Here is a 27,911-nt window from a genome sequence, read left to right on the forward strand (position 1 = left end):
AGCTAGGTTCCAGGCATTCATTCTCCAGCCACGCTGAGGAGAGGCAGAAGTCGGAGACTTAAGAGCTTATGTGTAGATCAGCCCATTCAGTCTGAGTTAGATGTAAGAAGCTAGTGGCCGACTGCTTTGCTTCTCTGACATTAGCTTGAAGTTTGAACCTCAATATCAGTCTCTGGGTCATCTATTAATTTGTGTTACAGGTTCCAAATCCAGATAACTGATAAAGAAGTAAACATCATTGCAGGCAATTTCTTAGTTGAGGCTCCCTCTTCCAAACTGCAGTATGTGTAGACTTCAAGCCAGAAGCTGAGGCTTGCCGTCCAGTAGACACAATCTTTCACTGTCACCAGGGTCATGGGGGTGAATAATGGATTCCTAGGATCTCTCCGATGATCAGTAAGACCATGCATGAAAATCACGCAGCAAGTGCTCTTAACTTCCACACCATCTCTCAGCCTCTCCACATGCCCTCTTCCCCGCACCCAATTTTACGTACACATGCTAGCAAGGGGGACAGGATGGCTGCTCTTAAATAGAGAGTGGGGGGCAAAGACTAGAAACAAGGATGGCTAAGGTGCTCCGGCTGAGGGAGAAAGCATTGGAGGGGAGGGGGCTGGTAGCGTAGACAGACAGCATGCCCACAAGTCACTGTGTGAGAAGATGCAAAGGGACAGTCAGCTCTGCACAAAGCAGGAGGCAGAGTCTAGATTCTTCCTCTTGTATTTTATTTGCATGTAATCAATTCACCGAAGTATTTTATAAATACAGAATCAAGGAGTGCTGGCAAGGCCATGCCAGCAGCTTGAAGGTGGGATGTGGGGGTTGAGAAGATTCTGACACCTGCACAGTCCTCACTCTGTCTACCTGGGGGAGGGGCTCCACACACACTTGGCCGTCTTCTCCTTCAGTCCACGCCTGCCCCTGCATTCTTCGAAGGAGCCTTCTTCTCAGCGGACTCTGCTCCCCGAGCAGACACTAATCTGAGCACCTTCCAAGCTACTTGGTCCTCCTGTCCTTCCTCCCCAGGCTCACAGCTCCATGGAGTAGAATTTCTACTTCTCTACCTTCTTCACAGGCCTGGCGTAAAGTCAGTCCCCAAGGCAGATGAATGACTGTTCTTCCGAGAGAGCGGTTATTTCTTGCAAGCTTTTCTAACATCCTTTTACAGCCCCAACACCTCCTGCCTTGATTCTGGGCACAACACTAACTGGGACACACGCAGCATCCATAACTTATCCCATCCACTTCCAGACCAGAAGCTGGACCCAGAGGGGAAGAGAGCTGGGTCTCACGTAGCAACCTGGTCATGGAGGCATGATGGACATCACCCTGGCCCTTCCACGTTAGCTGTTACCCAGACATCTTTCCAGGTTAGAACCAGTCTCTGATAGGACAGGACCTTCCAGAAGGTGGCATGCTGCTGGCTTAGCCTAGCCACACTGGTGTCATGCCCGAGCCCATTCCTGATGCTCCTAGGCCAAAGACTCCTGCTCCCTGCCCAACACACGTCTACTTTCTGTACATGGGCAGGCTGGGTGAAGAAAGATGACTATGCAGGTTGAACCAGGTAGAGCTCAGGAATCCTGGTTCCCAGGTCTTCCCCTGAGCCTTCTGTCTTCATGAGTTCTGCTTTCTCAAGCCAGGTTTTAACCTCTGGCACTGGTAGAAACTGCTACAACTCTCAGCATTCTCCCTGGAATTCAAAATCCTCAGACTTGAGTCTGAGTGTTTCTTTAAGTCCCTAGGGCTCACCACTGTACATGGCACACAGTATAGGCTCAATACACATGTTGGTTGACCTACTAAGTGAAAGCAGTCCCCAATGCTCTCTATCACCACACAAATCTTATCATCTCCCCGAAAACCCTCTGGGGGAGGGGATAGAGACATAGCGACCACATTTCCATGGCCTCCAAGTCTGGGCCAAGTGCTGAGAACCAGGTAGTATTGATGAATAAAGACCAGCATAGTCAGCTAGGCGGAGCTGTGTAACTAGCCAGCCCGCAGCATCATAACAATATAGATTCCTGTACAAGGCTCACAGTTCTGCAAATTACAGTTCAGTCTGGGCTCAGCCCCTCAATGCTCTTGAAGCCTCTGTTGAGTCCAGTGATCTGGGGTTGCTGGTTCTGACCCGGCAAGTTCTCATCATCCAGGAGGTTGAGCCCAGGCTTCCTCCTGGTGTGTGTCTTTACAGTAGACCTGCCCTGGACCTCAGAGGCCGAAGCCTGAACTTAAGACCTTCGCTTTGGCTATATTACCAAGCAGAGTCCCAGATTCAGGGGATGAAAAGGAGACTCTGCCCTTGACAGATGTGCTGAATGCTAGGGCAGGAAAGGCAAGTGCCACCAAGGAGGGAGGCAAGCATGGCTACAGCTGTGTCTGAGAGTCACTCTTCCAGTCTAGCACCATGAAACTGATCACCCAATTAGATATTGCTGACGAGATTTAAGTCTTTTAAGACCAGAGGCTTCTAAATGGGGGTGGGGATTTAGGACGCCTTGGATCCACTGTCCCACACCATCTCTCTATTTCTTCGTGTCATCTTCACCATGACATCCTTGTGACCGTGGTGAGCACCATCACTGTCTTTCTGAGACAGCTGTCTTTCTGAGACAGCAGACCGTCCTGTTTCCTGCCAGCAGGCTTACAGATGGCGGACCTGGAGCAAACACCGACAAGACCCCAGGTGAGGCTCTTGGGGCTGTATTTTCTAAGATACCTGTTTGCTCCCAGGCAGCTCTGGGTAGAGGACCTGGTTCTCCAGTCAGACATGTGTCCTGACTGGGGTTGGAGATGTAGGAGAATTTATGTTAGATCTTGGTCGCCCTTTCTTCCTGGGAAAAGGGTTTGGGTCTCAGGTAACCAGGCTAGTCTTGAGCTTATCATGTCATGGAGGGTGTCCCTGAATTCCTGCCTCTCCTGCCTCCACCTCCCAAATGCTAGGATTAAAGGGTGCCTCCATCCTAGTCTCATTCTCTTGATTCCTAACACTTACCTCGGCTGGAATGTGTCACTTAATTGCCAGACACGGGTGCACTGTTTCTAGAGCAGGAATTCTCCGTCTCTCACTTCCAGTCCCCCGTGCTGAGGGAGAAGACACTCCCTAGACAGCAATGCCGAGCTGCAGGAGCCTGGGGGTGTCAGACATGGTCTGAGACAGCGTTCCAGAAGGGCCACCGCCGTCACAGCAGGTGCCGCGTGACAGAGGGACGGTGACTTCGCTAGCACCGGAGTTTGCGTCTGCCACACTGGGGCCTGTTGAGGAAGACCTGCTTGAAGCCTTTCTCGTAGGTGTTCAGGTTCTCCTTGAAGCAGTACACAGACTGCTTGTCACACTCACAGGCCTTCTGCCCGCAGAGGCAGCTGCCACCCAGGGGACATCCACCTGAGGAAACACACAGAGTCACTGGGGGCTCAATGCCCACTTTAAAACTGGGTTCTAGGGTAGGAAAAGGCTGGGGGTATAGAGGGAGCTACAGGGGTCAAGGGCAGAGGGCAAGAAATAGGAATGCTTTTTCTTCGTTCACGGCCCTTCCCCAGTCACTCATATCACAATGAACAGCCGCCTAGGAGGAGGTGAACGGATCGGAGAGGATGGGCTGCATGTTGGGAGGGCGGTGTTGAGTCATTGCACCCAGGCAGCACATGGGCCAAGGCAGCAGGCCGGACTCATCCCCCCAGGGTCCATCTCCTATTCCAGACACCAGCTTGACATCCCAGGTGCTGTCTGAAGCATCTCCAGCTGCATATTTTCAAAGCTATCCTGCACATATATGTGCTACGACCACTGAGCCTGTCACCTCTCCACCCTTAGGAATGGCACCACCTGACCCCAGCAGCTCTCTAGGAACTCTTCCCTCCTTTCACTTCCTGTTTCCCATCTGCTGGTAAGTCCCACGGATGTCCCCGTGTTTAACCCCTTCATGCTCCGCCCTCTTTTGTCCACCAGCCACGCTCCTGTCCCTCTCCACATTCTGTCACTGCCAGCTCTTCCTGCTTAATGGGAGGAAACAAGCAGGCAGTCTCGAAATGTCACCTGGATCACACCCACTCTCCTGTTTAAAGCCACGCTCTGGTTTCCCAGCCTCTGTGGAAGAGGTGATCATCCTTTTGTGGCAGTCCCCAGCCCACCTGCCACACCTTGACTGTCCCAGCCTCCCCCTTCCTCATGGAACTGCCACCCTCCAACCCCCCGTCTGCTCCAGACACAGGGGCCTCTCTTCTCCCTTGTCCCAGGACATTTGCACATGCTATTCTCCTGGTCTCATCCCTTCCATTTGGGTCTTAATGGAATCCAAGTTCTTCAGACAGGCTTACCCAAGCCACCTGGTCTAAGGCTCTCCCCGGTCACTCCCTCCCAGGTCCCCTTGCTGGTTTCATATACATACTGGCTTGCTATGCCCTCCTCTGCCCTGCAGAGTGAGACTCCACGAGCTGGGACTCTGGTTATCACAGACTCCCCCTTGCAGAGCAGAGGCCAGTCTATGGGAGCTCCTCAGGGTACTGCTGCCGAAAAGGCAAAGAAGCCCGGAGGACTTTGGGATGTGGTGTCTGCACTAGAGCTGAAGGGCAGGTGGACCGGGGCCTTTTGTTGAGGAGTCACAGCCCTGATGCTCTGTGTGTGTGTGTGTGTGTGTGTGTGTGTGTGTGTGTGTGTGTGTGTGCTCGTACATGTGCATGCGTGACAACACGCTGGGGTCCTCGAAGGCACGATGCCTCATTTCTACAGAACTGCACCCAGATCTGCTTTCTGCCTGAGGAAGGAGGCTGCCATGCCAGACCCTGGGACTTGTCTTCTGCAGCTTGTTAATCTGGATGTCTCCCTGGATAAAATGATGCTGACCGTGGTCAAAGACGAGCAGCAGACTAAGGCCCCTGCTAAGATGCTGGTCACAGGTGAATTATGTGCTGTGGACCCGCTGCTCTGGCAGGGGCACCCTTGGTGCCACATATACAATGAAGCAAATGCCTGTCTGCTGGACCAGTGCAGGCTGTTTCTCTCCGGTGCCCACGTTCCCACTGGAGCTGCCCACCCGTGCCTGTCTGGAGACTTGACTATCTCAGGGCAGACACTGCCACCCCACGCCTCAGCTGCCCTTGAGCACACACCCCCAGGAAGGGGCCAAGGACACTCACGCCACTCCCACTCTTCCTCACGCCTGCTCCCTTTGGCCCTCTCACGCTCCCGTCTCCATCTGTGAAGGTCTGCCCAGATCCACCAAGTCCCAGCCCCCTCGGGGTTCTTCCACAACTCGGCTCCATGCATGTGCCTCTTCCTCCCTGTCCACAGCAAGTCTCCGTCTCTATAACAGCAGCTGCTGCCAGGGCCACAGGGGGTGTCGGCTGCCTGAACACAGGCCCTGCCCTAGTGGACGGCTGTCCTCTGGGGACCTGGTGCTGCCACCCAGGACATCTGAGCCCTGTTATCCCCTGCCCTCCTCGACCTTCCTTCCTGTCCCTCCTTCTCCCTTCTCTTGTTTATGTCTTGCTCTTACTTTTTCCTCACTACTCAACTTTCTAGACTCTTCCTTCTTCTCTGGCTCCATATATGAGTGTTTTTGTCTGCATGTACGTATGCATGCCTGATGCCCACAGTGGTCAGAAGAGGACATGAGATCTCTTGGAACTAGTTACCGATGGTTGTGGCTGCCTCATGATCTCAGGGGAACTGACTTCAGGTCCTCGGCCAAAGCAGCAAGTGTTCTTAACCACTGAGCCATCACCCCAGCTACTTTTATATTTTCTTTCTTGAGACACAGTCTTACATAGCCCAGGTTTGCCCGAAATCACTCCCAATGTCACTCAAAGATGACACTCAACTCCTAATCCTCCCGGGTCCATCTTCCAAGGGCTGAGATGATGTTCATGGGCTACTATGTTGTTTTATGAGTGATGGGATTGAACCAAGGCTTCATGCATGCTAGGCAAACCCTATACCCAATGAGCTACACCTCCAGTTCTCCCTGACTCCTTTCTACTGTGTGATTAAATCCTCTCCCTGAAGTGTAAATCCATCTCTCACAGCTCCCAGGCCCTATGTATGCATCTTCAGGACTGGTCTTGGACAGTGGTTTTCTGCCAAGGATGGTCATTTGGGCAGCATCCCTAAGTTATGGTAAGATTGTGTTTGCCATGACCTGGGAGAAAATGCAACCCTCAGCCAAAAAAATGCCATCTTTAAAAGTAACCATCTCAAAACACTGGGCTCCAGACCCTGCATCTTCCAAAAGTAAATAGAGAAACTGAGGCACAAGGAAAGGAAATGACAGCTTCAGAAACCTCTTTCTCATCATGAGAACTCCATCTGCACAGAGACAAAGTGACAGACAGACTCCTGCCTGTGGCTAACCCAAGGCCTCACACGGCCTCTGTCTGGCCTCCAGCTCTTTTCTAGATTGTCTTCATAGAGTTTTTGCTCAGTGTCAGGACCCAAAATCCTCCTGGGTTCACAGCTCCTGCCCAGTCCTCTTCCTTGAGCTCCAGACAGCAACACAAGTATATGTTTGCTGCTATATATCATGTATTAGTCCATTTTCTGTTGAGATACAGAGTTGTGTAATTTGCAAATAAAGTGACTTATTTGGCTCACAATTTGGGGAGCTGCAAGTCCAGACAGCATGGTGTTGGCTCTTCCAGGGATCCCTTAGGCACAGTACAGCACGATACACAACAACGTGGTAAGTGTGCATGCAAGAGGGAGGGGTCACATGGGACAACAGGAAGCCAGGGAGACTGGGGAAGGGCCAGCCTTGCTTGCTGTTATAGAACAAGTTCCTCTACTTGGAATTAATCAATGTCCCAGGAAAACTACAATAATCTCTTCTGAGGTACTACCTGCAGTGTTCTAACAATATCCAGATCCACAATGTCTGTGTGTTTGTGTATGTGTGTGTGTGTGTGTGTGTGTGTGTGTTTGTGCATACTGATTCACTGATATGTGTGTGCATGCATGCGGATTAGTATCTGGACTAATACTGGTCATATTCTTTGATTCCTCTCCACCTTATTTTTTAAATTTACTGTTTGTGCATATGTGTATGTGGTGTGCATACATGCATGTGTTCATATGGGTACATTACGGGCATGCGTGTAGAGGCTCAAGATTGAAGGTAGGAGTCTTCTCAGTCATCTTCCACCTTATTCGTGCAGGCAGGGTCTCTCAGTGCTCACCACTAGACCCAGTCCTCACCAATCATAGTGGTTTGGAAGAAAATGGCTCCTAAATGAACTGGCACTGTTAGGAAGTGTGGCATTGTTGGAGTAGGTGTGGCCTTGTTGGAGGAAGTATGTTACTGTGGAGGCAGGCTTTGAGGTCTCATACATGCTAAAGTCACACCCAGTTAAGTGAGACCACTTTCTATTGCCTGAAAGTCAAGATGTAGAACATTCTGCTACTTCTCCAGCACCACATCTGCCTGCACGCCACCATGTTCCGCCATGATGATAACGGACTGAACCTCTGAAAATGTGAGCCACCCCAATTAAATGTTTCTCCTTTCTAAGAGTTGCCATGGCCATGGTGTCTCTTCACAGCAATAGAACCCCTAATATACCAATATAGACTAGCTTTGTTAGTCAGCTTGCTCTGTGGATCTGTGCCTTTCAAGTTTTAGAGTCACAGGAAGGCTGCCGTGCCCACCTAGCATTTATGTGAGTTCTTAGGATCCAAAATTGGACCCACACATTTGCATGATGGGATCTTTTTTTTTTGGTTTTTATGAGACAGGGTTTCTCTGTATTGTTTCAGAGCCTATCGGTCCAGCCCGGCCTCGAACTCACAGAGATCCGCCTGCCTCTGCCTCCCGAGTGCTGGGATTAAAGGCGTGCGCCACCACCGCCCGGCACATGATGGGATCTTTTAACTATTGAGTCATCTTCCCAACCCACCACCTTATTTTTGAGACAGGATCTTCCACTGAACCTAGAGCTGCCCAATTAACTGGAATGCTAACCACTGAGCTCCAGAAGTCCACTTGTCTCCACTCCCTTGTGCCCCAGGCTGGGTTACAGATGTATACTGTCATGCCCCAGATTCCACGCGGGCTGGAGACTGGAACTCAGCTCTGTAGAGCAGGGCATTTACCAGGTGAGGCATCTCCCCAGTCCAGGTCTCCCACTTCTTACATTATTACCTAGGTAAGCCATTCTCCCCACACACAAACCCTTTGGGAACACATTTAAAACATTCCCAAACTACAGCACATCTTACACCCCATGCAATTCATACAATGCGCTGCGGTATCTCCATGGTCCACTCTGCTTCCATTTCCACAAGCTCAGTGGTTGATGCCATGATCGATGGCTGCTGAGGCCAGGCATTGCCATTCAGTCTCTGTCTCCTTCAACCCATATCTAATCCATCTGTAGGTCCTGGCACCTCAACATCCAAAGCAGACCCAGCCTGACACTTCCCATCATCCCTTCTGTCACCATCCTGTCTCAGGCAATGGTTATTTCCCAATGGGTTCCAGAATCAGTATTCTAAAGAACGATCCTCTTCCTTCTCCTCTATCTATAACAGCAGTGCATTCCCTGTCCCTCTGGACATGCTCCAGTAGGTCATGTGCCACCAAAGCAGGCAAACTTCCTGCACTGTCTGGGCAGACACCCAAGCATATATCTACTCCCTCCCCAGGCTCCATGCTCCTTCCACACTGGCCCTGAGGTCTTGTACTTCCTTTGCAAGGCTGTCCATCCTAAAGTAGTTATTTTCCCTCCTCAGACCCCAGCCTCCCCTATAGCCTATTTGAGCAGTTGCAAAGGACCTATCCCTACCTGACTCCATCTGCCACTGTTTGTGGCTCTATCTGTCACTATCGTGGGCTCCTCCTTACTGGAAGGTAAGCTCCTCCAAGTCACAGCCAGGGTCTTGTTCATTGTTGATCTCCAGCCCTAGAGTTGGGCAAAGCTCCATTGCCACTCGCTGGAGCCTTTAGCGACTGCACTTATGTGGCCTGTGGGCTACAGAAAGGTGCCCATCCTGGGACCCTGGAAGCCAAGTTCTAGATCCAAGTCTGTAACTCATACACTTTATGATCTTAGGCAAGTTGCTTCCCCTCTCAAAGCCTGTTCTTCAGCTTTTAAATGAGATAAATATGACCAAATCTCCTATTTATTGAGATGTTTTTCACTCATCCACCCCTTATATAGCTATTAAACTTTTCTAGCACATGACTTACCTTTGTCTAGAAACTGGGGGTGGAGACATGTACACGCACACCTCCAGACTGCACAGTCCCAAGAGTACTATTTCATATGGACGCTGAGAATGAGCCCCAGAACAAGACAGGCTTACCCTGGTTGTGTTTGAATATGAGCTATCCCCCACAGACTCATGCATTAAAGACTTGGTCCCCAGAAGGTGGCACTCTTTGGGGGAAGCAGTAGAAACCTGAGGATGTAGGTCACTGGAGGAGGGGTTTGAAGGCTGCATTTGGTCCTGGCCTTTCTTTATGGCGCCCTGTTTTCCCTAAGATGAGCGGTCTCTACCACATTTCCTCATCACCATAGCGATCCACTTCACTGGCCCACAAACGGCAGAGACAAGGACAATGGATTCTTATTGGTGAAACCGTGAGCCAAAACCAATCCTTGCTGGCTTCTAAATTGTTCTCTCGGGTCAGACCAATGGGTAACCCCGAGTAGTACAGAAGAGGAGCTTGAGGAACCTTGGAGATTAACTAAACTCATTTTGCCACGTAAGATGGCCATGAGGCTTTGGGGCAAAGGCACAGTGTTATGAACGGAGTCTGAAATGCCTGCATGTTGAAGGTTCGGGTCCCTGGCTGGCAGTGCCACTGTGAAAAGTGTTGGAAACCTTAGCTGGGGGGGGGGTTCCAACTGAGGGAAAGAGGTCACTGTTAGCGAGTCTTTGGGGGCTGTGGCCTGTGCTCTGTCTCCTGTTGTCTGTCTGTCATGAGGGTAAACTCCTCCGCCACACAGCACACTGCTGTACCACCACATCTGTTTAGAGGCCTGGGGCCAATAATGGCTGAACTCCCAGGAACCGGGAGTCTAGTTAACCTTTCTTCCTTTACGTCGGTGACATCGGGTATTTTGAGAAGTCCACTGGTAAAGTAGTGAGCACACTCACAGCTCTCAGGGCTGGGAAAGTACACTCCAGCTGGGAGGTGGGGGCCCCTGCACAAGTATTCAAAGAAGGTACAGGAAATGTCAGGGTGCCATGAATGCAGGAGAGGAAAAGGGGATGGACCATGCAGAGGCTGTTGGGAGGAATGCACCGGTAATGAGAAAGGACTTCCTTTGCAAACCAAACTTCCAGGAGTTATCACTTCTGCCTCCCCCCTCTCCAGGGGAAGGGAGGAGTCAGAGGCTGCAGACACAGGTGGCAGAGGTACAGGTGGCTAGGACCAGCTCTCTCCCACACAGCCAGGCTTCACCCTACACATGCAGACGCATGCATGAGTGGAAGGGGGTGTCACCGCACTGGTCTTCAAGTCCCTTGTTGAGTGCCAAGTGCTTATGTAAACCTCCTTAAAGGAGGAGCAGCCACCTGGTCAGCCTTGCCAGGGCAGCAGTCCCTTCATGAAAACTGACCCGTGAGCTCCTTCAAAGACTCTGCTCTGTACTGACATCTGGGTGGCACTTCAAGCTGTGCACACCAAGCCCCTCCCCTTCACCCTGGCCCCACCCCCCCCACTAACCTACCACACCCTCCCCAAAGCCCTCCCCACACTGGTTGCTAGGCAGCCTGGGACCAGCCTGGGGGATGGGATTTCAGAACTGTAGAGACATTAATTCTTTCAGTGGGGCTGTTTGAACTGCAGTGTGGCCTGGGCACAGAAGAGGTTTAATTCCACAACAAGGTAATGACTGTGTTAGCCCCAGAGGGGGCAATACAGGGCGGACTTCAAAGGAACTATAATTAGATGACACGGGAGGGTGAGCTGGAGAGATGTCTTGGTGGTTATGAGTACCTGGTGCTCTTCCAGAACTAGATTCAATTCAACTGTCTCTAACTCCAGTTTCAGGGCATTTGACGCCTTCTTCTGGCTTCTGCTGGTACTGCATGTACATGGTGTACAGACCAAACCAGAAACTCCCACATCCATCCAAATGGCAGGCAGTAACTGAACATTACAGTGGGACCAGCCCCTCCTGTGACAAGAGGGGTCACTCTTGTCCATCATCCAGAAACCTTTGTAGTGTGTGTGATTTCACCATTTCTGCAAATGAGGAAAGTAAGACTTGGTTGGGACAATGAGGCTGGATTGGAAATCCGAGGCCCTTAACAGGAACAAATGAAGAGATCTGGGGTATTTGGTTAGACCAAGGTCCGTTCACTGTGCTCCTCCAGCCAAGATAGAACATCTATTTCATCAGTTGTTAGAGGCCATGAGACTTGCATTTGGAGAATAACCCATCCATCAAGATGCCTTCCTGTTAGGCAGGGGAGGGGAGGCAGAACCACCTGGGCCCAAACCTTCATCCTTTCCCTGGCTGTGTGACTTTGGACATCCCACTTAACTTCTCTGAGCCTTGACATCCTATGCGATAATGGGAGAAAAGTGCCTGCCTCTGAGGTCTATCCTGGCAAGCCAAGATGAGGTGTTGCAAAGCAGCTATCATTAACTTTACACTGTGGTAGCTGCCGCTCTCACTTCAAGGCTGAGAAGACCGAAGCTCAGACAGCTCAAGCCAGGCAGGAAGTTCCAGAGTGAATTTTCTGGAAAGCCTCAGCATGCAAGTCCCAGTCTTGCCTGTCACTCACCTGGATCAAGCCCCCTCCCCTCTGTGGGCCTCAGCCTTCCCAGAGTATCAGTGAGAGGTTAGCTGGGATGGCCGTCAAGGTGTTTTCTGCTCCAGAGCCCTCCTAAGCTACTGACCTTAGGCAAGCAGGAGCTGGGCCTGCCTCACCCTCCGACTGGCTTTGGGGCCACAGTGGCTGTAGGTGCTCATCAACAAAAGGTACATGGGTGGGTGTGTGTAGGAGTGAACCCCACAAAGCTATCCGCCCATGAGGGCGGGGACAAGTAAATTAGCACAGGTAGAGATAAAAGGAAGCGAAAGGAAAAAGGACCTTCTCTCTTTTGGAAGCCGGCCACCCTTCTGACTCCCAGCTTGTGTGATTTTCTCTCTCTCTCTCTCTCTCTCTGGTAAATAAATATATTGTATTCCCTATAGCATTGATTATCATCATTAGGTGTGTTTGTGTCTTGGCAGTGCAGGCTCCACATCAAAGTCCAGGCCATAGAGTTCTAGGCTCCTTGGAGGGTGACATGAACTTGGAAGTTCCCTCACTCTCCAGAGCCGCATGTGGGGAAGTTCAAGCATGGACAGGAGCTTCCGGGTCCTGCCTCTGTCTCCTGCCACCAGCTAACCAGTGCTGATCAGAGGATATGTTGTCTTCTGTGGCCTTAGCCTGTCTCCAGATACCTTCCTTCACTCTTTCCATCTCCTGGAGCTCTGGGCTGGGGGTTCAGTTCCCAGGTCCTATCCTCACTCTCCTGAGCAGCCAGTGAGTGGAGGAAGGACAGAGGGTTGATCTAGGCCTCAGTGGCAAAGGTTCTCTTTATGTACTAGGCCCCTCTGCCAGCTGTGCAGGGCTGTGTATTAGGCAGACTGAACTGAAGGCACTCTTCTGTTCTGGGGGTCTGAGGCCCCAGCCTGCCACACTTCCAACCTCACAGTGGATGCCAGGGAGAAAACACAGTCCTGACTCTGGGGCTTCCTGTGTGCTGTGCTACAGCTCCAGGTGGGGTGCTATGGTACTATGACCCCCAGTGTGGAGTCGTTAAGTCCTCTATCCTAGGAGATGATGAGTCAGGGGGCAACTGGTAGTTAGTTGTCTGGCCTTGGAGGAAGCCCAGAAACACAGCTGTGAATATACTCAAGAGGAAGCAGCTCACTATGCCCTAAGGCCTGGCAGGAGTTGACCTTTGGCATATGAGGAGCAAGAAACCACCTACTGGACTGGAATTACAAGGCTGGACAAAAACTCGTGCCCACAGCCTTCGATTCTTCAGGCAAGACCTGCCTTCGCATGCCCACACCCTCAGCTCCAGGACATACTCCTTTTGAGTGGGCCCTCTGCGACTCCCTCCTCCCTCCTGTGCAGGCTCCCACTCCTGGTTACTTTTCTGTCACTATCCACATTGGTCACAGTGCACAACATGCAGTTGCCCTTAGGAAATATCTGTTCAAGTGCAAGACAGCCAAATGCCTTGTAAACACGAGATGACACAAACAAACAAACAAAAAGGTTGCCGGGGCTGGAGTGATAATTCAGTCATTAAAGCACTTGGGAGGACCAGAGTTCAGATACCCACAAACCAAATGCTGGGCAGGTCTGGTAGCCTGCCTACAATCCCAGCCTCCGGGAGCAGAGAGAGACAGGATACCTGCAGTAAGTTAACCACATCAGACAGCTGAGGGTCTGGCCGAGACACTTTGCCTCAATAAATGAGATAGAGAAGTGACAGAGGACAATCCCTGACATCAGCCTCAAGTCTCCACCTGCGTGTGCCCACCTACAAGCGTACCTACACACATACAAAAATATGCGTACATGCATACCACACATGCCTGAAGATGGTGGTGGTGGGAGGAATGTTCTCAACAGCCAGAGCTGCCTAGGGAAAATGCAAAGTCAATGGATTCCACGGTCAACAACTCTTTACTGGCCCATAATGTAGGGTGGGCTCTGGTCTGGCTTCCTGGTGGGAGCTGAGATTCAGTGGCAGGCAGAAAAGACCAGGCGAAACCAAGCAAGGGCTCTCTCCAAGAAGCTGTCACTCTCAAAGTCACCCCCTGTCTCAGTCTCAAAGCCCTGGGAGAAGTCTCACTGCCTGAAACGGTCAGTGGGCTGGTGAGGAGGTGACTGTTAAGGACTAGCCCAGGTCACATGGTCTCCCTGTGTGGAAGGTACTCACAGGCCACAGTCCCGTTGACAATGCTGAACTGGTAGCCATTCAAGATGGGCTGACAGCCGTGCTCCTTCAGCTTGAGGTAGCAGCAGTCATGATCCAAGCAGCATCTGGTGGTGGGGAGAGGTAGGTAAGGGACTGTGCCTGTGTGGCGGTGTCCCTGGGGAGTCAGCGAGGGGACACTGGCTGAGAGCTGGTAGGGACTTCCAGCTTCCCTGGGCCTGCAGGCCCTGGAGCTGGGGAGGTGAGCGCTGATACACCTGTCCTTTTCTGAACGTTCCCACGTGTAAATGGGCTCTTGACCCATTGCGGCCCTGGGCTAATGGTGTGCGGTTTTGAATCTACCTCAGGACTCCAGCAGGCAAGGCCCAGGTGGGCAACGATAGGAGGTAGACTTAGAAATGGCTGATCTGTGTTCCAGGCCAGCCTCTGCTGCTTTGCTTGGGGGTGGTGGTTGAGTAACTCTTAGTCTGGGATCCTCTCTGTCCTCATCTGTAAGGTGGGTTATAGTGAGGATGCTCTTCCTATAGTCACTGTAAGGGCAGAGGACATGTACAGGTCACCTGTGTGAGGACACATGCAGGTCACCTGTGTGAGGACACGTGCAGGTCACCTGTGTGAGGGCTGAGGACACGTGCAGGTCACCTGTGTGAGGACATGTGCAGGTCACCTGTGTGAGGACACGTGCAGGTCACCTGTGTGAGGACACGTGCAGGTCACCTGTGTGAGGACACGTGCAGGTCACCTGTGTGAGGCTGAGGACACGTGCAGGTCACCTGTGTGAGGACATGTGCAGGTCACCTGTGTGAGGGCTGAGGCCCACATGTAGATCACCTGTTCAGTGTTGAGTACGTAATGTACATCTTACACGTGCAAGTGGCCTTCCATGACTCCACAGCCAAGCCTGGGGCTTATATATCACACCCTGCTGTAAGGACATGCCAAGGGACATTTCCTTCCTGTTTCTTCAAATGGGAAAAGACACACACTATCCAATTTCCCCACTGGGCCCTCTCCAGATTACAGTATCGTCCTTTTTTTTTATGGAAGCCAACACCACCCACCCACAAATCCTTAGAGCTGTCCTGGAAACCAACTTGGTACCGTGTGACTGCCTCCAGATGGACAACTTTTCCGAACTGGGCCACTTGGCTTCTCTCCTAAACTATGGAATTAGGTCTGGGAGCTGGCAGGGCAGTCTTGCTGGACCCATAAGCCTAAAAACGGAGCATGGGAGCAAAGAATACCATTGCCAGTTGAATGGGAAAGGCTTCCAGATCTCGGGTGGACCAACTGTGTAACGTTAGGGCCCTTGATTGAGAATGTCAGGATGGGCCTGAGGTGTATCTCAGTGGTGCAATGATCCATCCAGGATGGGGACCTGGGTTTGAGTGGCCCATGGTGGCACATGCCTAGAATCTGAACACCTGGGAGGCTGAGGCAGGAAGCTCCAGAGCTCAAGTCCAACCTAGACTATGTAGTAAGTTAGAGGCTAGCATGAGTTAGGAACTAAGGCCCCATCTCAAGATGGTCAGCACACAAGCCATACCCAGGACCTTAGGCACACAGGGCCCTGGGCAGCTTCGTAGATCTGGCTTCCTCACCCTGCAACCCCCTTTCAGTCTCATGCTGCCTTGGGATTGTTTCTTCTGGATCCCCAGCCCCTCCCTCCTGGCTGTAAGCCTGGACTTCAGTGCAAATTCGATAAGGGGCTGCCCAGAACTTATGCATCACCTGTCTGTGGCATCCACAGGGGTCCCTCTGCCCCCAAGCCCACAGTAGCAGCCGTATCCGTAATAGGAGAAGAAGGCGCTGCGCCCTGTAATGTGTTTGACCATCCTCTGGAACTGCCAGAAGCTGCTGAGGGTGGAGGTTGTCCCTGCCAAGGAGAAAACAATAAAGGAGAGGAGCCTGAAGGCCCACAGGCCTCCTCGCTAGAGGCTTGCAATGAGCTGGGCAGGCCTGGGCCCTTGTACAGGTGTCAGTCACCTTCACAGGAAAGAAAACAGGATCAGAGTTACTCCATCACCAGGCTCCCCAACTGACAGGGGTGTTCCACCACCATTCAGATCTGATCAACATTAATTAACTGGGAAAGTTCAAGACCAGAGGTTGTAGCCAGCCCCTCCTCCAGGCAGTATCAGGCATTTGTAGTCTCCCAGGAGAAGCAAAATCCAGGGATAAGAAATCAGAATAGCACCCCTGACCCAGTCTGTAAAATGGCACACATATACAGACCCATAAATTCTTACTATTTTTAATAGACAGGGTCTTCCTGGAAGGCCCTTAGAGACCAGGCTGACCTTGGACCTGGGGAAGATACTCCCTCTCTGCCTTTGAGGTGCTGGAAATCAGTAGGCTTTTGTACTCTACAAAATGCTTGCAGACACACAGAGAGATGCATACACAAGGGTGCTTGTTTGTAACATCAGAGTACTGCAAAGTGTCCCATGTCAACCCACAGATAGGACGGTCATCGAAGCACTTGTCTTAGGAATGCCTCACTTTTAGTAGCCAACTCCAGGAAGAGAGACTGAAGCAGAGGAGGAGAGAGCCAGGACACATTCATCTAGCATGCCTCATGTACCTCTTTTCCAAACATGCCTCATGTACCTCTTTTCCAAACATGCCTCATGTACCTCTTTTCCAAACATGCCTCATGTACCTCTTTTCCAAACATGCCTCATGTACCTCTTTTCCAAACATGCCTCATGTACCTCTTTTCCAAACACACCGTGGTGTTTGAGTAAGAATGGCACCATAGGTTCATATATTTGAATGCATGGTCCCGAGGCATGGGACTGTTAGGAAAGGGTTAGAAGGTGTGTCCTTGTTGGAGGGATTGTGCCACTGGGGGGTGAGCTTCAAAGCTTCAAAAGACCATACCAGGCATCATCTGTCTTTCCCTCCCCCTCTCTCTCCCTCCCTAACCCCTTCCTCCCCCTCTCTCCAGATCAGGATGTAGCTCTCAGCTGTTTCTGCAGCAGCTTGCTTGCCTGTCTGCTGCAATGTTCCTTGCCATGATGATAATGGACTGAGCCTCTGAAACTGTAAATAAGCCCCCAGTTAAATGCTTCTCTTTTTAAGAGTTGCCTTTGGTATGGTGTCTCTTTACAGCAATAGAACAGTGATTAAGACACATGTATTGTTTTGTTATAATATTTTGAGTGTGTGTGTGTGTGTGTGTGTGTGTGTAAGCTTAGAGAAATGTGCTCCACAGTCTCCAGAGGAGTTGTATCCAGATGTAGAAAAGCACTAGTCCCTGAGAAGGCTGAACCTTTGCTACTATATTTTATAGTTTTGTTTAGTGATGCAAAAACGTATGTGGCCCAAGCTGGCCTCAAACTCCTATGAGGTCAAGGATGACCTTGAACTTTCACCTCTCTGCCTCCACATCCTGCCTGGCTTTATTCAGTGCTGGGGATCGAACCCAGGTTTTTGCGTATGTTTGGCAAGTACTCTACCAGTTGAGCTATGCTCCCGACCCTGCATTTGATTTTTTTAAATTATAAGCATATATTTGGTTTGTGATATAAATACAGCAAAAGCATGAACTCAAGGAAGGAAAACAGTGAGTGACAGGGAGGTTTTCTCAAGCTCCCTCCCCCAGTGCCAAGTTAAGATGCCTTGACCTGATTTCTCAATCCTCCTGCCTCCACTTCCCAAGTGTGGAGATTACACATTTGGCATGGTTTTGAAAACTGCAAAGCTCACCAGCAACTTGGGGAAAGGAGGGGCCCTAATTTTGATATGCCTCACTTACAGAACCTCAGAGTCACTGCAGCACGGCTGAAGGCAGCAAGAAACTGATGTTGGACAAACAGCTGCCCCAGACACTCAGAAAAGACCGAGTTGTTTGTTTTGTTTAACAGACCCCAGACCGTTCCCAGGAAGTCCTTCAGATTGCATAGCTCAGTTTGACCAAGTGGTCCACTAGACATCATTAGGATGAAGAATTACCCCAGCTGGCCGGACACGCCTACCATTGTGTCCGGCAGTACACAAGCTTTAAACAGAGGCACCCAGAATGGGAAAGAAGAAAGCCTTCCAGACCATGGGTGCTGTCACCACAGCCAAACATCATTTTTCCAATAGGTGGTCAATGTCCCTGGATTCTGAGATGCTCTGTGAGGGCCCAACACTGTGACCAGCTCACCAGAGGTAGGAGAACTTTGGAGGGAGCCTGGTTCTCTCCCGAGTGCCTTCTACCCTCCCTTCACTCAATGCTCCCAGAAGAGGCCACCCCTGTGAACAGTCAGAAAGACAGCCTCTCGGCACTCTTTCAGATGGCTTATACTTACAGCAGAAGATGAAGACAATGAATATAGCAATGGCCTTCATTCCTGAAGAGATCAGGAGGTCCAGGGTGCCAGGCTTCCACCTTCATTTGCCAGTTCAGCTCCTTTGGAGGAAGAAAAGGAAGAGGTCATTTGGGTGCAAACCACCAATACAGGCCAGGCCTTTGGATGCCCTCAGCACAGGGCTCTGGGAGATCTTTGCCAGAACTAACTATGTTTGAATGTGACACACATCCTGGCACTTTGACCCAGATGTAAAGCAAAACAATGGCTCCACTGTTTGAAAATGGTGAATGCTGATGGTGTCTTTCTTTCTCTGGCAACACTATCGCTCTGGCTGTTTTTTTTTTTTAATCTTTGGAGGAGGCAGCAGTCTGTGTTCCCAGGTTTAAATGGCATATATGGTGTCCATCATGGGAATGTGGTCCAGAAAGCCAAATTTATCAGCATCCCTGCCATCTGCAGTGTTTCTCTTTTGATCCCTGGTACCACAGTTGCAAACTCATCCCCTCTAGAGCTTTGTTCCTCCTGCTGGCACATGAAACCCAAACTTCTGTGAATAATGTCAAACCTTGACAGTGTCACAGTTATTATGTCATGAGTCCCTTGTGTCAGCTTCAGAGTTTCTACCTCCACTTAAGAGATGGGATAGGGCTGGGGATGTGACTCAGCTGCTGGGATGCTTGCCCAGCACCACAAAGTCCTGGGTTCCGTCCAGTCATGGTGGCCTATGCCTATAATCCCAGCACCCAGGAGACAGACATAGAAGATCAGAAGTTCAAGGCCATCCCCGGCTATATAGCAAGTTTGAAGACAGCCTGGAATCTATGTGAACCTGTCTCAAGAAAAAGATGCATAGATGAATAACTTGCTGGCTGGTTAACTAGAGAGAGTGTAACAGAAGCAAGAAATAAATTCCTTTCAGTCCTATTGGTGTCTACTTGAAAGGACTTTGTGGTGAGGACCAGGTGGAATAATGAAAATGACAAAGATATTCAGTACTAAACCCAAAATTACACATAGATGTGGCACTCACATTGGAACTGTAAAGAGTGGCAAAGCCTGTAAGGGGCACCTCCCATGGGGCGGTGGAGGAGAATGTGTGTGGGTGCCTGTCCCTCCATGGACATGTCCCCTCTCAGTCCAAGAGTTCTCCACCAGCCCCATGAGTCATCAGGCTACATCTGACAGTGATGGGTCTTGGAGAGGAAACAATAGCTCAGCAGAGCTTTGAGAATTTGGTAGATCCAAAGCCTCAGATAGGTTTTCACCCAGTGGTGTACTTTCCCAGGAAGACTTCAAAACGTCAGTCCTACAGCAAGAGCAAGGCAAGAGCCTCTGTCTAGTCAACCAGCCAGCGTGACCTTCTTTGGTATAACTCTGGTGGATGCTGAGAGGCTGGGACCTGATCAGGCTGGACCTGGCCAATCATCATTTCAACAGCTGTACAAGTTTTTCTAATTAGGTTCTATCTCCATGGGAACCTGAAACACCATGTCCAGGTTGGAGCTACAAAGAAAGGACTCACATCTTTTGAAGCAGCAGGTGATGAGACTTCAGATACAAAGGGACCTGGGGTGAGTGCCTGGTAATGAAATCCAACTGAAGGATCAACTGTGTACTCGGCTAATGAGAAGATCCAAGAAAGGTCCAAAGGAGGCTGCCGAGCTGACTACAGATAAACAGAGACCAGGCCTAGACCAAAAGCCCCATATGGGCCTTGACTCCCATCAACAGTGTTGCACCCAAGCACAGCGGCTGACATTGGCATTGCATAAGTGTGCAATGGTGATCTCTGAGTCTATGCCAAAGAGAGTTGGAGCTGCCCCAGTATTTCCTGTCAGTGGATGTAAGCTCCTGGAACCCAAGCTTCCTGTCTGTGAAGTGGGGCCAATGACCTTTGCCTTCTGTGGCGCCAGCAAGATTCTAGATGCTCCTGGTGTGAAAGCACTTGGTCACCATGGGGCCAAGGTGAGTGACAGTTGGATATATTCTGCTTAACAAGACAGGAAGCATTGATGCATGCTCGGAAATGTTCCAACAAGATGCAGGAAGCAATGAAACACTGCATTCCTTTGGGGGCTCCATTTTATTATCCAGAAACTTCTCTGTCGACGGTCTCTGGAAGCTGATTTCTATGGAGCTGTGCAGAACCACGAAACCTTTTGGCCTTGTTACCAGATTATGTACTTTCTTAAATGCTACCTGTGCTCACAATCTATGGGCCTATCAGGATGAAAGTCAACAGAGAAAAACATGCAAAGACTCTAGTTCAAAATGGGTCTACAGACTCTGGGAACAAGCTGAAAAAAAAAAAAGAACTGGACCACCCACCTTATGCCAGCTCCAAGGAATGTCACTTACATTCCAAGTTAGTTAGCCTTGGGGTGACAACTGATGGCTTGTGAGTCTTTCATTAGAAGAGCCAGCTGTAGAGTCAATGTTCCCGTGGTCATCGCCAATTTCCCTTTTACTGGGCATCTATGACAAGCAGGTTTTGTGTGGGCTGTGTGTGGGATCGAGGGACAAACAAGTTCCTGCCCTTGAACAACTTACCACCTACTGAAGGAGAGTGTCTGGGTAAGATGGGAATAGAATACTTCACATGCCAGGCACCATGCCAAGACCTTCAATGGACTACCCCATTCACTCTCAAGGCAATTAGAGTCTTGAAATGTCCATTCTATAGATGCACAAACTAAGTCTAGAGAAGAAGTTATATCCATGAGTGGTGGTGCAAGGATTGAAACTGAGGCTTAGGCTCTACAGTCCACGCCTACAAGTCCTACGGCCATTGTAGCAGGCAGGCCCGGATGAAGCCCTTGGGAGAAAAAGAATGGGGTTGGTACACAGTGAGCTTTGGAACCAGCTGGTTGTTAAGTTCCCAAAACTGCTCTACTACTCATTAGCAGAAGGCCTTGAACTCAATCGTTTTTTAAGGCAAAGAAGCCCAATTGATAGTGCCTTGGTGGAGGAGATTCACAGACATCCAAGGAACTGACCAGGGAATGGCGCATGACACCATCTTGGGTATGTGATCACAGACCAGAAGGAACTGAAACACTGCTTTGGGGGACTGGGAGACAAAGTCAGGAAAGGACTTCATAGACTTTTAAGAATCAAGCGGTTTGGATTCACTTTGAAGAGGTGAAGGTGGGACAGACATGAACCAGAACACTGGAGATGAAAACACGAAGGGCCCATTTGGGGACAAGCTGGCTAGAGCCCAGGGGAGAGCTGGGGAGTGGAGGTACAATACAAAAAAAGATGGGCCCTCGCGTAAGCAGGAGAGTGGCCTCCAGTCATTTCCTGAGAATCTAGTGGGTGCGTGTGCATGTTCACCCAGTCATCAGAGGGAATATTCTTTGAAGATACCCTCTGGTGAGGGTCAGGAGATAAAGAGAGGGACTAACTGGCTGCCTCCTCCCCACAGGGCTGCACCACATCCCGCCAGAGAACAAAGACTCATGTTGCTGAGCATGAAATGGACTACAGGTGTAATGAGCATTTCACCACGCTCCAGCAAGGACACACGCACACCACTCTCGCAAGGACTGAAACCGACGCAAATCTCAAAGGATTTCATAATTCACAGGGGATGTGAAAATAGCTGCTGAAGGATCTACTTTAATCTCTTCCGAGTGGGCGCTGAAGGGCTGAAGAGCATCGCCCAGACTTCTAAAAGCATCATTAACAAGATATAAGCCAGTGACACCGCGATGCCAAACAACCAGATGCTAAAAGTACCGGCGGTACCTCCCTGGGGCCACAGATGCCTCCTGGGTATCCAGAGACAGAATGCCCAGAAAGGAGGCCAGCTTAGCCCAGGCCCTCATCAAAGGCCAGGTGCTCCACCAAGGTCAGCACCTTCCTTTCTGAGATGGGCAAACAGCCCATCACTGAAATGAACCCCTCCGTGCCAGCACCTAAAAGTGTGCCATTGGTACCAATCGCATCACATGCAATCCCATCCAGCCCATATCTGCTCTCCTACCCTTGGCTCAAACTATACTGATTATTATTTATAAGTACAAGTATTATTAATAACTAACAAGTATTATTTATAACTATCAGTGAACAATGTTTCTTTCTGATCTGTAAATGTGCTGACAAGGGTGTAGGGTTGTGCTCACATCAAAATCCCATCCTTACACATGTAGGACAAAGCAGGTCGCAAATATGTAGCTGTAATGCTAGCCAATGAATCTGTGGTTCTTGACTGTCTAGTAGTAACTTCTACCAATTCAGTCACTAAATCATCCTAAAGGCCTCGAACAGAGTCTGCTTGGGACTCCCTTTAAAGTCATCTCAGTGCCAACTTGGAAGGAAGACTTCATTTGCTTGGAACAAAGACACGGAGGAATTGGGCAAATGATGGGCCAGGACAGGCTGGGGAAGAATCTTCAAACCAAGGCTTCAACAGAAGCAAGGCTGTTGCGTCTAGGGCGAGCCAGTGGATGTGTGGCTATGGCCAGGGTCCATCGGAGCACTGCAGAGGCAGTTAACAGGGGACAGAGTCAGAAGTCAGTCCCTTTCCAACAGGCCAGAGGCAAGGAAGCATGGGTGCAGAGGCAGGGGGCTTGCAGGTCTGACAGTAGTTAATGATTTCTTTTTTTCTCTGCAGAGGCCAGGAGAACATCATTCCAAAGGGAGGAGGGAAGGTGGAAAGGAGGAGGCTTGTGGGAAAAGACAAGATTGGGAGAGGGCAGGAAACTGAGAACAAACAGAAGGCTGGTCATGGAGGGCTGAGGGTCTGACTGACGTTGGAGACCACACAAGTGACCAGGCATATCTTTAGTGCTTGGTGTGAGTGGACATACTGCAGCAAAGGCTCCCTCACACGGATGGGACAGAATGGCAATAGGGTAAGGAGGAATCTTACCAAGAGAATGACCGAGGCAGTGGACCATAGCTTCTGAGCAGGATGGAGAGAAAGCAGACAGACTGCAGGACTCCAAATTTCAAGGCTGTTGGAAAAACACGGTTAAGTGACTGGAGTTGCTGACTGTATAGGTAGGCCCTTAAAGGAGACAGGGGGAAGAGAGATATACATGGTACCCCAGAGAAAGTGGAATGAGACAAGATCTCCTGAGCAGATTGGGAGCATGGGGGAGGGGGAGCCAGGAAAAAGAGAGGGGGAGAAGAGGAGGGGAGAGGAGGACATGGGGGAGCAGGAAGGTTGAGTTGGGGGAAGAATAGAGGAGAGCAGGACAAGAGATACCATAATAGAGGGAGTCATTCTAGGTTTGAGGGGAGATCTGGCACTAGTGAGATCTCCAGAGATCTACAAGGATGACATCAACTGGCAAACTAAGCAGTAGTGGAGAGGCTACTTTAAATGCCCCTTCCTAATAATGATTTTGACGTCAATCTTACATACTATCCCAGAACCTCCATCCAGTGACAGACAGAAGCAGAGGCAGACACCCACAGCTAAACACTGAACTGAACTCATGGAACCCATGACAGATAGGGAGGAGTGATGAGCAAAGGGGTCAAGACTGGGCTGGTGAATCCCAAAGAAACAGCTGACCTGAACAAGGGGGAGTTCTTGGACCCCAGACTGATGGCTGAGAGGCCAGCATGGGACTGATCCAGACCCCCTGAATGTGGGTGTCAGTGAGGAGACCTAGGCAATCTATGGGGCTTTGGGTAGTAGATCAGTATTTATCCCTGGCACACAAATGGACTTTGGGTGCCCATCCCACAATGAGGGATGCTCTCTTAATCTGGGCACTTGGGGGAGGCCCTGGGCTCTCCCTGAGGAATAGAGTGGGGATTGGGTGGGGGGCTGGGGGAGCTGGTGTGGGGGGAGTGGGTGTGGAAGGGAGAGAGGGAACTGGGACTGACATGGGAAGCAAGCTTGTTTCTAATTTAAATATATAATAAAAAAGGAGACAGGGGTGGGGGTGGCGATCACAAAACTCAGAGTATCCCCCAGAGTGGGAGTGGGAAGTCTCTTACTCCCCCATGATGATATATCCCTCCCCCCCAAAAGATACTTTGACACCAAGGGTTTCAGGAATGAGTCCCACAGCCCTGTTTTAAAATGAGGACACTGACAGGGCCAGATCAAGGACAGACAGGGATTTGATGCTAGTCACCACCCCTTACTCCAGGGCACAGTTCCCTTTCCCACGAACGCACTCTCCCCAGAGGAGAGGAGAGAAGGTGGCAGAGGCCCAGGCCAGGGCCCTGTGGTTTCCATGGGGCAGGGCCACACCAAGGTCCTGTGTCGTCTGGAATCCGTGAACCAGGGACTGCAAGCCTTCGGCTCTCCGTGCCCAGGCTTGTCCAACTTGGCCTGCCGCAGGCCTGTCCAGGCCAGGCAGGTTCCGGTCCCACCGGAAGCACGTGGCCCCCCACCCCTCGGCGGTTGCCACGGAGACAGGGCTGTTTACCAGCTGGTCGCAGCCAGGCACAGGAGGCGGATGGAGCTGAGCTGCGAGGTGAGAGGCCCGCTGTGGGTCCCCAGAAACAGAAAGCCAGGCCTTTTGAGAGGACTTCCCCAGAGGCAGAGTCAACCTGGCTGGAGCCTGAGTATGCAGCAGCCAAGAGACCCTCTGGGAGGGGCATATACAAGCCAGCCCCTGGACGCAGATGCAGAGAGAGAAAAGGGAATCCCGCTCATGTGCAGAGGCAGGAACTGGAGGGAGCCTCCCACAGCTCCTTGCTTTCCCAGAGTCTGCCCTCATGCTCCAGCCCTTCCTGCCATAACCTGACACCCCCACCCCCTTCTGCACTTTAAACTTCTAGGCCTGACCGAGCGTGGAAATAATAGAAGCGTCTCCCCCGCCCTTCTATCCTGGAGTCAACCCTAGTTCCCTTCGCAAAGCTCAGCTCACTTGGTGACTTGTGGTTTCCTGCATTCTAATCTCTGGTTTGGAGTAGTTCTGGGAATGGTGTCAATCTTCGCTTTCTCCATCCCCGGGTTGGTTCCTATGTTACATAGTTTAATTTTGGGAGCCAGGCTGGCGACTAGGGGGCGGCGGCAGGCGGGGTGGTAGTAACTGATATACAATTTTAAAAGACCAATGCACGTGCATGTGTCCTGGTATATGCCAGCAGATGGTTTGTAGGTGGTTATATTTTGCTGCTTTCCCTGTAGGTTTAGATTTGGGCTGTGAAGTAGTGTGGTCTGACCCCTTGGTGGCTTGTGGGCACCAATGGAAAACAACAGGAATCTTGCTTTATTTTCTAGCCAATGCCCCTTCCTTCCTGTTCATGTGGTGATAGTCCTAAGGAATGGGCACCTGCCCTTGGAAATGGCGACGTCTTGGAAATGGCGCCCAGTGTTTTGTTTCCTGCTTCCTAGCGGGCCTCTGCCTCCTAGCTATTGTGTTTAAGTAAACAGGCCACTTGCCTCTTCTGCTGGCAGCTCGATGGATGCCTACGCCTAGATCTTGTCAAATCACTTTGTGGTTGAGTGTCTGCCAGACCTAGAGGTGGTGAAATGAGCCAAGCAGGGATTATGCTGCCTTGGAAGCCGGGACTGAGGGCACAGACAGAGTTTGGGACCCAGGGTGTGACTCTGAAGGCTGGCTGGATGCAGTTCTCCAAACACCTGTTTCCCACAGCATCCTGCCCTTGTATTGGGTGGGGGTGGGAGCTGGTGTTCCCTCCATGTAACAGATGGTCTCTTCGTTGGGGAGGAGGCAGTGATTTATAAAAGCAGGTTGGATAGAACGGTTTTACCTGAAGGAGGTGTTACTCTCTAAATAACCATGAGTGGGCTTATGAAAATTAGTCATAATGGAGGTTTTTTTTTCTCTTGAGATAGCTTGCAGTCATGTTATCTTATGACCAGGGTGTCTTGAATATGTCACCCCCTGAACATGGCTAATTATATAGAGTACCAAAAGGTATAGCAACTTCACGCACACACGCAAGTTTGACTGTTAAAAATAACCCGGCAGAGCGCCTATGAGAACACATGACTTTCCCCATCAAAGTTGTTAGGAAGAGGTTTCTAAGTTACCAAACTTTCTGACAGTCAAACCTTCCCCAGGCATGTGTGGGTGTTGGAAGTCAAGCCTGTGACAGTTCTGTAGAAGCTGTGGCAAATTAGTAGCCGTGCCCAAGTGACAAGCTTACCTTTGCCGGCCCAGCTGGACAGCTGTGGCCTCCTCCTGCAACTCTGAGCAAGAAGCTCATAGAGAACAATATTCTTCATAGCTGATGAGAAAATAAACAACACGGACAAGGAGATGGGGAGGTATTTCTGATTCAGAACATTTTGCTCAGGAAGAAGTTTCTGGACTGCCTGCTGCCAGTCTGGGCATGGAGAATGGAGGAGAATGGAGGGAGGTTTGGGTTGTGTATAGAATGGAGGAAGGTTTGGGTTGTGTATAGAATGGGACAACCACAGAGCTGTTTGAACTGTGGAAGGGGACTGAGGTGGCACTCAAAGGTTAAAGCCCTTGCCCGAGGAGCAGGATTTAGATCTCCATAACCCATGTACATGCCTGGTGGGTGTGGCAGCTCACCTACAATTCCAGCCCTGGAAGGCAAAAACAGGACCCCCGTAGCAATCTAGCAAGACTAGCCGTATGGGCAGGGTTTGGGTTTGGTTGAGAGATCCCACCTTAGTGAATAAGGTATAAAAGCAAGGAAATATGACTTCCACTGACATCAACCCTGGGCCTGTGTCTGTGTGTGTGTGTGTGTGTGTGTGTGTGTGTGTGTGTGTGCCCAAATACACATGTGCCCACAAATACGCCACACACACACACACACACACACACACCACACACACACACACATACACCCCAAATGGAAAAAGACAATTAAAATATGAAAGGGAAGGGGGCCTTGTCTGAGACTTAGAACAGCAGACTGCCAGGAATACAAAGAGGTGGTGTGGTTTGGTTCCTTGTGGTTTGGTTCCTTTGGTTTGACAAAGAACACACACAGCAGCAAGGGTTCCATATAAGCCCAAGGACTAGGAATGACACTGTTGAGGACTGAGTTATGGGAGGAACTTGGAGGAAGTGAATCTGAGGTAAGTGAAAGTGTGCCGTCGGAAGGAGATGATTAACTCAAGAAGTGTTTTGTAGTTTTGAGGCAACTGCATAGAAGGAGAGGACTCTCCCACATCAAGCTCGCGGCCATTCCATGCACTGGAGAGGGGAGGTTTGAGGCCTGGGGTCTCCCAGCTGTTTAAGCACTGAGTGGGAGGAAAGCCATCACCAATACATCGGGGTCTGCTGTAAAGTAGGTATGTGGGCCCATGACTCACACATGTGCAAGGACAGTTATGAACGTGGCCTGATAGTGTCATATGGTGGTGTCAAAAGTTGAACACGCCTGGGAAGAGCAACAGGTACAGCTTTGCTGTACAGTAAGAGAAGCACGAGACTGGCCCACAATGGAAACAAAGTCACACCCATCCTTCTGATCCTGCCCAGGACTGACCTGCAGAGGCAGAGCTGCCTGGTCTCCACAGACTGAAAAGTCAAAAATAGACGCTCTCTAGGTGTTCGTGTGGAAGCTTGCAGCCTGCCTTGTCCAGAACCTGAGTGTCCCCTGTGAGTTCTAGCAGGTGATCAGGGCAGCCCCTTCCTCTCTGCTACCCCTCCAAGCTGGGGAGCCATGTTCCGTGTGACTTGTGTGGAGCGCCCTGGTAAGGTGAGGGAGCAAACGAAGTAAGGCCTAGTGTGGCCTGAGAGGGAGAGAGAGCCGAGGGAGGTCAGCAGCAGAGGGAGAATGGGGGTTCAGAGGGAGG

The 27,911-nt window shown here is 50.6% G+C and overlaps 2 protein-coding genes across 3 annotated transcripts in view; one reads left to right on the plus strand and one right to left on the minus strand.

Annotated features, from left to right (window-relative positions):
* On the minus strand, nucleotides 1-24,544 carry Pla2g2c (phospholipase A2 group IIC). Of its 2 annotated transcripts, none has more exons than XM_005081042.4 (7): nucleotides 24,411-24,544; nucleotides 23,070-23,154; nucleotides 18,191-18,291; nucleotides 15,624-15,768; nucleotides 13,896-13,999; nucleotides 2,999-3,388; nucleotides 1-2,662 (listed from the first exon to the last, which is right to left on the minus strand). In XM_005081042.4, exons 3-6 carry the CDS (start codon nucleotides 18,228-18,230, stop codon nucleotides 3,225-3,227), a joined length of 453 nt encoding a protein of 150 aa, XP_005081099.1. In that variant the 5' UTR covers nucleotides 18,231-18,291; nucleotides 23,070-23,154; nucleotides 24,411-24,544; the 3' UTR covers nucleotides 1-2,662; nucleotides 2,999-3,224. The 2 variants fall into 2 exon arrangements, with proteins under 2 accessions (XP_005081099.1, XP_040612205.1); XM_040756271.1 differs by having other exon boundaries at nucleotides 24,335-24,544.
* Ubxn10 (UBX domain protein 10) overlaps nucleotides 24,512-27,911 on the plus strand; it is a 7,131-nt gene continuing 3,731 nt past the window's right edge. Inside the window, exon 1 of the mRNA XM_021233573.2 lies at nucleotides 24,512-24,636. The gene's annotated coding sequence lies outside the window, so the exon portion shown is untranslated. The remainder of the gene's footprint in view (nucleotides 24,637-27,911) is intronic.

The sequence above is a fragment of the Mesocricetus auratus genome, unplaced genomic scaffold (genome assembly GCF_017639785.1).
Source record: "Mesocricetus auratus isolate SY011 unplaced genomic scaffold, BCM_Maur_2.0 Super-Scaffold_100014, whole genome shotgun sequence".
In the NCBI taxonomy this organism is placed as follows: domain Eukaryota; kingdom Metazoa; phylum Chordata; class Mammalia; order Rodentia; family Cricetidae; genus Mesocricetus; species Mesocricetus auratus.

What these genes read in the sequence shown, in the direction of transcription:
- Pla2g2c (XM_005081042.4), bottom strand. Translation starts at nt 18,230, where the DNA reads ATGAAGGCCATTGCTATATTCATTGTCTTCATCTTCTGCT. An exon ending in CCTGTGGATGCCACAGACAG is followed by an intron (nt 14,000 to 15,623) that starts GTGATGCATAAG and finishes CCCCACCACCAG; the next exon opens with ATGCTGCTTGGATCATGACT. An exon ending in TGTCAACGGGACTGTGGCCT is followed by an intron (nt 3,389 to 13,895) that starts GTGAGTACCTTC and finishes GTGTTTCCTCAG; the next exon opens with GTGGATGTCCCCTGGGTGGC.